The sequence below is a fragment of the Branchiostoma belcheri genome, unplaced genomic scaffold (genome assembly GCF_001625305.1).
Source record: "Branchiostoma belcheri isolate BF01 breed outbred unplaced genomic scaffold, Haploidv18h27 scaffold10, whole genome shotgun sequence".
Lineage (NCBI taxonomy): Eukaryota > Metazoa > Chordata > Leptocardii > Amphioxiformes > Branchiostomatidae > Branchiostoma > Branchiostoma belcheri.
The window spans coordinates 2,735,714-2,748,868 of record NW_017802380.1 but is presented as its reverse complement, the minus strand read 5'-3'; the positions used below and the strand labels follow the sequence as shown (position 1 = coordinate 2,748,868).

The 13,155-nt window shown below is 41.3% G+C and overlaps 1 protein-coding gene across 1 annotated transcript in view; it reads right to left on the bottom strand.

The window, feature by feature from the left end:
- LOC109468951 (stabilin-2-like) overlaps positions 1 to 13,155 on the bottom strand; it is a gene marked incomplete at its 5' end in the record, with an annotated part of 114,023 nt that overhangs the window by 41,127 nt on the left and 59,741 nt on the right. The window contains 6 exons of the mRNA XM_019767328.1: positions 261 to 323; positions 804 to 947; positions 3,321 to 3,467; positions 3,732 to 3,890; positions 6,773 to 6,833; positions 7,692 to 7,825. Coding sequence (XP_019622887.1) covers positions 261 to 323; positions 804 to 947; positions 3,321 to 3,467; positions 3,732 to 3,890; positions 6,773 to 6,833; positions 7,692 to 7,825 — 708 coding nt within the window. The remainder of the gene's footprint in view (positions 1 to 260; positions 324 to 803; positions 948 to 3,320; positions 3,468 to 3,731; positions 3,891 to 6,772; positions 6,834 to 7,691; positions 7,826 to 13,155) is intronic.

The following is a 13,155-nucleotide window of genomic DNA, read 5'->3' as shown; positions in this document are numbered from 1 at the left end:
CGCAGCAGCATACAGCATCAATTAAGGGATTGTCCCGCTAGCAGGGAGGGAGGAATAATCGCAGTCTGACTGCCACTAAGTGCTGTAATGTGCTGACTGACGCTATTAAATTTCCTGTATCAATGGTTAGCAATAACAAACGGCTCCTTGGGGATAATCTTTGCATCACAGGCGATGAAAACCTGGGGATATGGCCGTACATTAGGACACCTGCGTGTGGTTATGGATGCCCTGGGACATTTGGTGAGACATTCTCCTACCTTTAATAATCCCTCCATCCGGTTGTATTTGCCTTCCACCTCGATCAACTCTTTGATGGTAGCCTGGAGAGGAAGGTTCATGTAAGGTCATTTCTAAGTTAAACACATCCACATATGTATAATTACAGTATAATTAGGTATTATTACATGTAGAATTAAACCAGGCTGACATGCGAATGGCTCTGCTGACAAGCCACAATTATTGTAGATGGGACCAATTAAAAAAAATTAATGAGTTTGACATTGGGAACTACATGTAGGTGCATTACAAGGATAAAATTTTGCACTGGAGAATACAAATGTAAATTTGGAAAATAGATAAAACCTTTATAACTGCCCTTTTATTTTTTTATTTGGAGTAACAAACCAGCTTTGCAGGCACGCGGCATGGCAGCAGCTAGTTATATTACACCGAAAAACCCCAACCTTTGCACATCTAAATGCATGAGTGATGATGCTCAAACTGCGCTTGGTGTATCAACGAGTTCCACTCTACAATAGTTCTTGGAAAATACAAGTAATCTGTCATAGAAAATGACTTACCTCTGGCATACTGGGCACCACTGAGTCCATGTCCAGAACCGTGTCTATCACATGGATCAGTCCATTGGCTGCAACAATGTCGGGAAACACCATCTTGGACTTGACATTGGTCCCAAGAAGACGGACCCGCAGGAAAGTGTCATGCTGTAAATGTTAAGGGCTCCCGTGAATAGTTTCATAAGGTTGTTAAGTCACATGTGATTCAGCCGACATTTCAGTGACCATCTGTCACCTTTCGTAGGTGCGTCTGTCACCTTCCTGCAATGTGAACTAGTCAGAAATGCCCTGAGGAAGGTAACATTGGCTCAAGAATGGTTGTGTAAAGAGAGTGTCTTTACTCGTTACCAAGGGCTGTCAAGAAAGCTCATCTGTATTTAAATTCTCCTACTGTTGGACTCAAACTTACTACAAAAACTTCCAAGATAATTTTGTTTCTTTTACTAACAATGAAACCTACAGCTCTATCTATAGATCTTAACACATAACATTAGGACACCTCAGTGGGATGATAAATTCAATGGAAGACATTATTACAGTTGTTGAAACATGTCAGAGGCAAAGTTTTAACGTATTATGTAAAAGTTGTCATGCATTCAAGAAAGTACAAGTTTAAATACCAAGTTACTGTCTTCTGCCAGAGTTGGGAATTTCCTCTAACCTTACAGTAGTGTTTTGAATATGTGTCATTGTACATAACCAGTACATCTTACTTTTAAAAGAGTGAGATTGAAGGAGGTTACCTAAGCAACAGTGCACAAAGAACTGTGCTTTAGGTAAGACCCTTTCATAAAATATCAGATCATCATGTCCTTGACCGATGATTCCATTCTTTTTGTGAACATACCTGAAAACATACCTGTCAGCAGAAAATGTCTTCAGATGACAGCTAAGGCACATTTTTTTCTGGATAATACAGCAACAATAAATCTAGCCATAGGCCAAATCACTTAAACTTTGAGTGACCCTAAGTTACAATGGCAGGGAGGAAAAGAAGATAAAGTCTTTTTTTGGAAGATTCATGACTTCTTTGTCATTGCTTTTCCCCAGTAAAGTGTTATCTTTTCCCACAGGAACCCATGAAAACGTTCCTGGATGCTTTTAAGTGCGGCTCCTCCTTTAGGTGCCAATAAAATTAAGACGGGGACTTGTGAGACAAGCAGAGTCTACAATGTTTCCATACAAAAAGGGATCAGCTCCACATGGAGATGACAGGTGGCTGACGGCTTTTAGTAAGAATTTTTAAGAATAAGTCATGACTGTTTTCAATGGCACATCATTTCGGCAACAGGGAAGAATGGGAAATGGCACTTTGAATGCAAGACGCACAGCGCACTAACAAAGCCTGACACTAAAAGCTTTTCTGCACGATTGACAACACATAATCTTCATCATGCTGAAGGTGGTCGCCACAAGAAACAACCTGTGAACAGTTACCACATGCCAACATCTTGATGGGCTGTCCTTCTAATTTTTCTCAGAGTCTTGAAAGGGCAACCACCAAAGTGCCTTCTAGGACTTGTAAATCAAAGATCTTTTGAAACTTTTAACATCTTTTTACTGTATGTCTGTTTCATCTATTACATGCCACCTGCCTTTAATATTGCAGTTAATGTTACCAATAAAATATCTGGATTATCAAGCAAAAATTTTTATCTTCACAACTGGAATCTTTTCTTGCTTTCAATATTCAAAGACTGTTCCTAGTGTTCCGCTTGCCACCCTAAATATTACACATCACAAGGTGAGGTAAACACGATCATGATTATCTCTAAAATTAACTGCCCCCGATTCAAGGGGTCAACTGTGAAATTTTACTACAAATGAAGGAGCCACTATCAATATTTATCTCCCATCACCCCATCTACGACCCGCGGTAAATTTCCTCGTTTTCTGCCTGTCTATTGAATTATCCATGGAGTTCTGTGGAATGAAATGTCAGGTATGTTCAAGACATGCGGCATCGAAGAAAGTGCCACCCGTATACATGAAACCAACCATCTCTGATTCAAGTCAGGGCACAAAATGTGTCGTCAAGCCAGTTTCATTTGTTGGTTGGCTCTCAGGAATAAAAATATATACTGAATTGAAAAATGAACACAAACACATACAGATATTCTGACAGAAATGTGTGTGTCTTGGTTTTGACAGTATCAGGGCCTGAACATACATGTAGTCATCCTCGAGTTTTCTAAATTTCTGCTGAAAAAAAAAAGGTAAATCCTAGAGTATCTCCTGTTACGTAAAATCCAAACTCTACTACGTACTGGATAAATGGATAAATGGTGTATGTCACTCAAAATGTCCGGAAGTTACGTCGATGAAGGTTAGACATCCAGGTAATACGATATGCCAAAAAACAGTTACTCAAGCAACTGGATATGGAACTGGACATATCCAGTTGCTTGAGTAACTGTTTTTTGGCATGTCCGGAAGTTATTTCTGTAATTTATCTAGTAGTAGAGTTTGAATTTTCTGTGAGTCTAGATGTCTAACCTTCACCAACGTATCTCCTGTTACCTTATTTGGTTCTATTTCCATCCCTGCTCCCTCCAGGTTGAAGACAGAGTTGGTGGTGTTGAGCTGGTGAGCCGTCAGGTGTCCGGGTAAAATGTGCAGCTTGGCAAGGTGCTGGGCCTTCGGAAGGTCACTCACTAGTCGGACAACCTGGTATGGCAAGGGATATCATTACTGATCTCAGCATTTTAAAAAAGTGTACAAGTTCTAACTTCTAGTACCTTTAAGACACTTTTACAACAACCGTGTATGGCAAGGAATATCATACTATTCAACTCATCTAATCATGTTCGAAAAATGGTACAACTTCTAGTAACTTCAAGACATTTTCACAAGTTTCTGAACTTTCACAAAAAGGTCACTTACAAGTTGGACATCAAGTTACATAAGGACAAAGGCATTAACTTTGCTCACATCAAACTTGTTCTGGAATGCTGCATCGTTGGGGACGAAGACTGTGAAGGGTCCATTCCTTGTGAGTGTCCTGGCATAGGCACTCTGTAGCAGGATACTGCTGTACACAAGGTGGCCTCGCAGTGGTCCCCCGTCCTCGTTGTTCAACTCTGAGATGCGCTGGAAGTGTAACAGAATTTTAATGAATATGAATTGCGTAGAAAACAAACTTCATCCCAAAATTGCTAACTGCTCTTCCTGAAAGCAACATTTCTAATTGTGGAACAGGTGAGTTCCAGTAGCAGACAATTTCACAAGTTTTCAAACTTACTAGAGTCAGGAACAACTTCAGAACCATTCAGATTCAACAAATAATCACAAATTTAGGAACAAAGACTGTGGTTTAACTTTAAGTTGTAAGAGCAACAGTGTGACACTACAACTTCTAATCTCATGAAAATTTAAAGAAAACACCCCCCGAGCAAAACCCAGGCAGTCTGAATCAATGCAAGTGCAGAAATTTCCCTGGGTGCAATCAGTCTACCTATTGAAGACAGCAGCCCTCCCCGGTACACTCAGGGTGGGGACCTTTCCGCTGACAGCACACAGAGTAAGTGTGGGGTCAGACCTCTTCCCTGGTAGCGTTTCAATGATGTATGATTGTGGAGACACACACTGATGCCAGCACATCCCAGTGGGCCCTGCTTTAAAAGCTTTGACCTTGGCGAGCACACCAGGCTTAGATTAAAAAGTTCAGGTGCAAAGTTGAAAAAGAAAAAGTTTGAGCTACGTCAAAGGGACCTAAAAGGCAACGTGCATCCATTAGGTCTAAGCTGTTCGCTGAAGCATATCCTGCTATATTCCTTCAATTACTTCAGTGTTAAGTAAAATATGTCACAGTCTGTACATTTTAATCATTGTCAGGACCAGAAGATGGAGATATTGTTGAGTTTCATTAGCTTTGTTGGTCAGGTGGTAACTTTTTAACCCTAGATATCGTTTCAGATTATGCACAATGCATTACTGCTGTGACCTTACGAACTTCAGAGCTAAGCAGAAATGACAGCCATTTGACAAAATTTCCTGTGACTGACACCGCCGAGAATTCATTTCCGATAGGAAAACCTCCTCGATACTTCAGCGCCTGCGCTGCCCTGTTACCTGCATGGACTATTCATTTTCGATCAGGCAGCCTTCCGCTCGGATCAATGTCCTCTCATCATGATGAATAGCCACTCATTACACAAGGTCCCTCGGACACCGCTCCGATAGAGACTGACAGCCACTTTCATCTCGTAAATAACTTCATCAAGAAATCAAAACGCTTTTCTAATGGGAAATCGTTGGGTTCGACGAAACATACCAGAATCTGTCTAAACCGTCATCGAACTCAACATGCAAGGGGTCAGCGCGGTTCTTTTAAGGTTTAACCAAATGAGCCCTATCACACTCTCTCCTCAGTGCATCTCCTTTAAGTTTAACTGTGTGTTTTGGTGATTTATCTCTATTCCTCATCAAGTTGACACTCTCTTGCTTTTCTACAGAACAGGGCACTAAAGCTACCAGATGTGAATTATTCAATGGTTTGTAGATTCTGAAGCATTTCCGTAGGTATAGTAATATCCAACCTGGCTGCGTCCACACCCTTTAGAAAGTCCTTGAGTAGCATTATCATTTATCTCATTTATTCGTTTGTTTCTTTGTTTGTTGAATTAAAGCATCTGTTCAAAAAGTCTTTGACTCCAGATGGAATTCCTGTAGCCAAAATATCTGGGACTGACGTATTTCCTTCTGCTGTATTGTGTTACAGCTTGCGGACACAGGTGCTTCAATCAGAGAAAAATTAATGCTACAGGCTACGAAATAAATAATGGTTCAAGCTTCAATGTGGTGATATTCTACAGAGCTGCACACCCTCTCCACAGGATGTGCCTTTCATTTTTCTATGCGTGAAAAACCCTGACCTTTTAAAGGTACTAGTAACCAAACTCATGATCAGCCTGGGGCAACGGCTAACAGCACGATGCATTTCAATCGGCGAAGGTAAGCATAATTCACAGTGTGCTGCATTAATCAAGTTGCAGTTAGCCTCAGTATATCACAAACAGCTCGTAGACCCTTTCAGCCCTGATCAGGCAAGCATGCATGTCCCCTGCTAAGCGAGAGTGGCACTAATTCTAATTGCTGTCATTGCGATGGGTATTGCACATCCATTCTGGTCCAAGTCCAAGCATAGCATGTTGCTTCTTAATCCAATTTTCCAAATGACAGAATAATGACACCAACAAGGAGGCAACCTGAGATGATCGTTTCTCTTTTTTACACGATAATTGGAACAAGGAAGCCTTAATCGCCTCTGCCTTAATTACATTGCTCTGAACTTAATTGTTTTACGGACTTCCAAATAAGCGTACAGCTTCGTCAACCATCGCTATCTTTTTTAACCTTAAGTCAAAAAGTTAAAGCAGCCAACTCTTCAATTTCACGGAGCTGCTCTTCCTAACTGTGCGGAAAGTAATATCCAAACTCGGTGAGCACAAATTAGTCAGGGTGGACCAAAAACAACTCCGTTTGCTCACAAGCCATGCTACAGGCAGATTTTGCACCAAAATGCACTTAAAGCTAAGGCCCACTTACTAGCTACACCAAAGAGGATAGCTGCCACATTACTTTGAGCAGCAGATTTGCAAAAAGCTCCCATTACTGTCTTAGAAGTACATTCACCTAAACATCATGTTATCTGTCTTCAGGCAATTACATGTCAGACTGAGGGAGAAATATCAGTAATGTGTGATGGATGATGCCTTACTCCCAAGATGTTTTTAGAGCAGTTGGTATCGTACTAGCTCTCCTTACGAGTTACAGAATTCAAACTTCAAACTAAGACAAAAGGCTTTATTCATAGTCACAAAGTGGACTACAGATCTCAAATGAACAATAGCACTTATTTACACATTTGACTGAGCTGTCAACTAAATATCAGCAGCAGCCCTGATCTTATCAATCTTCAGGCAAGACTGAAGAAGAGACACCATTAAGGCGTCTGAAAGATAATTCCTTACCTCCAAGATGTTTCCGTAGCAGTTGATACCATCTCCCACGTACCCCAATTTGCAGACACACCTTAAGGAACAAAGTGACATATAATGGTGAGTCATTTTTCACAGAATTCAAAAGATGAATAAGGAAGTATGTATAGGGTTAGCTGACTGGGTAAACCTGTTATAGAATTATAATTTTAAGAATTCAAACTTAAATCTAAGCCAAAAGACTTAAATCATACTTACAAAGTGGAATTCAGATGTACAATAGTATTAAAAATTTACAGCATTCAAACTAAAAATTCAAAAAAGACTTTATTCACAGTGCCAGTAACAAAGTACATCTATAGTACAAATCTCAAGTACCTAAGAACAACAATAAACTATTTCAAAAAAGTTATATTATGTCTGTTTTTCTGTTAAAATCTGTCACTTCAGATGACAAAATACATCAAGGGAGTGCAACATTTGTCAAGTTGACATACAGTAGCCATCCATACATGTAATGGAGGCATACATAACTGGTTCTGATCCCCAGTGAAAGGACAGGCTTCTGAGGTAAGCCATCACCATTCCGGGGATGTTCGGGGATATCAACTGTGAAACATTTCTCGGCTTCCCTGTAATCTTCCTGTCGGGAGGAGCATCGATTTTCGAGACGCGTACTCACAAACCAGCAACAGTTACTGATTTGACAAGAGTGGCATTGAGGCGGATGCCACAGGGAAGAAGAGTGAGAGGATGTTCTATGGAGACGTGGAGAAGGACCATGGAGAACGAAGTGAGAAGACGCAGATTGGCTGCCGATTGTCCGAGATGGAAAAAGCTACTGGAGCCCCAAGCGCCACTAGCTGATGTGTTATGCGTAGGGGCGGTTATACTGGCTATACAGATACAGATACACTAGGCTTGGAGGGGACTGAGTGAGTGAGTGACTTACTCTGTCTGTCCGGGCGCCACGGTGGTACAGTTGGCATTCCTGTGGCAGGGGTTGTCGTGTTGACAGATGTCGATCAAACCGCAGCCCTGTCCCTCCACTAGGTCCACATAGCCCTGCTTACACTCACAGTGAGCCTGGAAGGAAGAAAGTGAAAACTTTAATTTCTTAAATTTAAAAGGTACCTTGCTTTAGCCTGGGTGCCATCCTCGGTGTCCAGTGACATTAGGAGTCAGCGGAAACTAAGGAGGATGGCCCATTGCCCTGCTTATACTTACAGTGAGCCTGTAAGGTACATGAAACACGATGAAAACTTTAAAACTTTTTTCAAGTTTAAAAGGTACCTTGTTTTAGCCTGGGAGCCATCCTTTATAGTTTTCATCAGCTCCTAATGCGACATTAGAAGTCGGCAGAAAGTATGGAGGATGGCACCCATTTGTAACTACATGTATCACATGTTCCATGGTCTGAGAAAAGCCACCTTACATACATACTTCCAAGATAAAATAAGAGTGCATTAAAACGCTGTCCACAAATGAATGCACTGGCCATGCCTCCTCACAGAAAATCATGTTCCTGCATTGACAAACTCTTTTTAAAGGTGATAGTTCCTTTGTATCACTGGTAACGTATGTCTGTGGTTGGTACTGTATGCTTCAAGATGGATTTCATACCTTAACACAGTAAGGAAATACCAAGATCTCCCATTAATAAGGGGATAGGGTGTGAGGCAGACTTGCGAATAACAATATTTCATAACACAATAACTTTCTATTCACGATGTTTACACAAGACACATTGTGAAGTTCTCCAAGGAAAAGTTACAAAACCACATCTTTCTGTTATCTGATGCACAGTAAGGACATACCAAGATCTTCCATTAATAAGAGAAAAGGATGTGAAGCAGGCTGGTGAATAACAACAATATATTACATTGGCACTCCCAATAGCTTTCTATTCCACATTGTTACAAAATACATGTGTCCGAAAGTCTCTAAGGAGAAGTTACAAAACCACATCTTTCTGTTATCTGATGGGCTGAAGTTGCCCATTATTGCTTCCCAGCCCTTTAGTAGTCCTTATCCCATTAGACAGACAGTCCTGTTCAGTAAAACCCCACTGACATACGACAGGGCGGACCACTTCACTAGCGGGGAGACCATTTATTTCATCTGCAAAGGGGTGAAGTGCAGGAGCTCCCAGCAGACAGGTCAATGTTATAAATGTGTAGAGTCTGGCATGGCAGGTGCTCGGGTAATCCTCTATCTGCCTTACACCACCCTCTCAGGTCTTATTATATTAGTTGCATGCAGCAAGCTGAGGCCATTGAACCTCTTGGTTCGCAGATTTGTCTGCTTCATTTTTTTTTGCTGATTTGCAAAAAAAAATTGTGCATGTACCATTCAGGTTCTGAATCAACCACAAAAAATCATACTTTTAGCAGCAACAGTTAAAGAGAATCCCCGATAAGTGTTCTAAGTTTTAGTGCAAGTTTTTCATTTATCAATGCAGTCTTTGATTTCAGCAGTTTGAATGAAGCCATGACATGCAAAAATCCGAGAGCCAGCAAACAAAATTGTTTTGGCCTGACCAAAATTACTGTCCCTTCTTGCAAGAAGTATCACTGGTTCTTGAAAGTATGTTGTGCCTTCTGAAGAGCTTTACCAAATGCACGCAACATTCCCCTCAAAGACCGGTAACATATCAAGGTTTCAAATCTTTTTCAGAAAAGTCAGTAAAATGCATCAGCGCAACATGTACAGTACCTGCCGACATTGAAATGCATAGCAAAACTGCACGGCCCATCAATTTGAATGGCCAGCAATAAAATCTGATATCGCTGTATGCATACCTCTGCCAGCTTACACAGAGAGGTATTCCCCAGACGATTCCACCACTTCAAACTGATTTTTCACGGCTCACAGGTAAATACCAAGTCCGTTAACCACACACACAGGGTTCTGCACATGACTACGGCTGCAGCAGCTAGAGCGTGTTATTATGGAAACCAAAGGAAAGCCACGGGGAGTGCTGCTGGCCATTTTTCCATTAAGGACAAAGGTCCTCTTCTGAAGAACAATCCTGCACAATACTTTAGGCATTTCCTTTTGTTATAGAACTTCAGAGGATGTGTGACTTTAAATTCAATTTGCTCACAATCATTTTTCTTGATCTCTAGATTACAACAGTTTTTTTTAGTACCACTGGTAGTAAATGTTTTCTTTTAGATAGAGAGCACTTTATAATATTTTCACCAAAGCCTAAACCAGTGTATACCGTAGTTGAGAGAAGGGATTGCAGACTGTCTAAATTTGTTGCCAGACATGAAATCAGTTGAGGGCCTTAACAAAAGGTATAGGTTACATGTATGTTAGCATAATAAAAGTTAAAGGGCCATGTCATGTTTGCTACACCTTTCCTTGAAAGATTGCAGTCTATACTATTCTGCTTCAAGACATTCAGCCGTCAGCAATAGAACACCTCACGAATTTCCTTTCCCTGGGCTGAAAGCACTTAAACATAAATCCTCCGTGTGTCGTCATCTAACACAGAGACCAGCTACGTTTCCATCAATGTCGACTTCCTCAGAGTGGCTGACCTCACTTCAAAAGTTCCACTGTGTCTCCAGATACCATTGCCAACACTAAAGCCTGGCTGCGGCTGAAAATTGAAGATACGACGGTGCCATTTCCCGCAACTTGAGATTAAAGTTCCACTCATCAGAGATGTATTGTGCATAGCTGCGATATAACCTTTTCAGTAGCCATGATTGATACCTGCCTATTTTGCTCCGGGTATCACTCCTACAAAAAGCAGTATCACAATGACTCAAGGCTGTGCATTTGGGACATCTCCTTGGTAATGGAATGACGCTGTGACAATGGTGCCTTCTCCAAGACATATATATTGCTGGTTTCTAATGACTGAACTTCCTTGATATTCCAGCATGAAACTCCTGTTCGGGATTGATCAAACTAGGCACTAACAGCTGTGAAGACAAGATATGCCTTTTCATAATGAAAGTCTTGTCTGTGCCCCAGAAAATAAAGCTTTGACAGCCTTCCATCTCACCTATCAAACTACATGTGCAAAATCATTCAAACAGATGAAATTTTTGACATATCGGCAGAACCCAGGTGCTGTTCAAAATGAAAGACCTAATGGCTTTTCCTTGTTGTCTTGTCTCTTCCCAAGATTGTTCAAAAGGAAGGAAACGAAGTTATGACAACTTGAAGCCTTCCTAATCATGACAAAGAGGACATTCCTACTGTCGAACGACTGGATTTCCTTGACAAAGTCAGCAGAAATGTCCTATCTAAAATGGATGAACCACAAACCACTCTGGAGGATTTCTCAGACGATGCATGGCTTTTACTTGGTGTCTGGGCTGTGCCCCTGAGCATTGTGTAAAAGGGATGGCTCAGGCAGCAATTTCATGGTCCGCTGCATGACTCCGTAATGTCGCTGCCAGGACAGGAGCAACAGCTGATGATGTCCTTTCCTCAGTCCCAACAGGTCAGTGTCAGGGCAAGACTCGCCAGGAAATACTGCCTTGGAGACTGTACTTCTACATGTTCTACTTTCTTCTGCACAGAAAGGAGTTGCAGTGAACACATTCAGGCTTAATTGGCATTCCCAATTAGTTCACTGCACTGCTCATACCATCAAGTACATGTACACAACATAGCACTTTCTGGAGAATGCAAGATTCGTCATTTAGATCTACCTTACTGTGTTCCTTAATGAGGCTGGAAAATTGCACCTCAGCAAATTATTCTGTGGTAAGTGGCCAACAAGATTATAATTCAAAATCCAAAAGTTAAGAAACTATTACACTCTTCAGATAACTGTTTTTTGGCAAATCAAAACTAAGGGAAGCTATGTATAAAAACAAAAGTTGAAAGAAATGCTTTAGTCCAATGTCTTAAATTGTTCAGCTGAAATTTTAGCCTAGAAAAACAAAGTCCAATCAAAGCTTAGGGAGTTTTAGGCAGTTTAGTCAGCAACATACATGTACCATTAATTTAATTGCATTTATGTGAACTACATTCATTCTACTTATTCCCAATCCAGAGAAGCACTTAAGAAGACTTTCCCTGCAAAAGCAATTCTTGTTAACTACACTGTATTGCAGGGAACATGGGTAAAGTGGCAGCAAAGGGCTTGGATCAACCTTACAATCCATGTATACGAAAACCTGGCAACCATCCAGCTCCTGTACCACATGATACCAAGGAAAGCTAGGAAACAAAGATGTGTTACCGGTATATGCAGAAGTACACAAAGGCAAACAAACAAAGCTACACAATTTCCTTAGGAATAATCGCATTAACTCAGCAACTGATAAATGCAGCAATGTTATCAGCACCAAGGACAGCAGCACTTGCGATGCTTTCTTCCATTGGAATCTATAGCAGCAGTGCTCTGTAAGGATCTACTGAATCATACTGTGTGCAATCATTTTGAACGGCTGGGGACAAAGTTAGCTATGAGCCTGCGAGGCTATCATTCAATCCCGTGCCGGCAGCTTAGATGGGAAAGATACGTGCATCCCCATACTAAGTCTCTCACATTAACTGGTGTTGCCTGTCCTGCCAGCACACTGACGGATCATCAGCACAAACAGTTCAGACAGGACGGGGAAAGCCTGTCGGACTCTCGTGGATTCATGCCTCCCGCAGAAGCACCAGAACATGTCTTGGCGGTTTGATCTTTCATTAAGAGTGTATTGGATGGCGCAGGCTGCTCCATTCATCTCCAAACCTTTCAGGCTCTCGACAGCTAGATGGCTCTTAACAAAACTTAAGGCACCTCCTTGCACTTCAATGAGGTGTTAGCGTGCGCACTTCTGCCAAGTGTCCATCAAGTCAGCTTTCCTCTGTGTCTCCTAACACTCGTGTTCACTTCTTGATATTACCTGGCCACAAAAGTATATACAGCCTCTTCCATCGATCCACTCTTTCAGCTTTAAGAATATATCAGGCAAGGCATCTCTACATATTACAGGGTGCAGTGGTAGAAATACTTTTCTAACACTGGAATGCTTCATTTCATACTTGAAGAGCAGTCTACCAAGGTCTGCTTTAGTGGTAAGGAATGTGAAGAATTACAATGCAGGGGCAACAGGTCCTTGAAAACAATTCTACATCAGAATATTGCAGGTGAACAGGCCTTTCTAGTGCCCGTAAGTGTTCCTTTTTAAGGCTGAGCTAGAATGAAACACACCAGCGTTGTTCCAGGTGATAAAATATAGGCAACAATCAGACTGTCTGGCTCTGGAAAGTAAGTATGTGACTTTACTGCATTACAGCCCATAGTAGTTCTATTACTGTGGCTGCCTCTCAATGGCACACACATACATCATTCATGGGTGGAACTGTCAGCATTTTAGGCTGCAGTCCATTTTTCCTCCACCTTTGTAATCTGGCGTTTTATCGACCAGAAATATGCTTCAGCAGAACTTAAA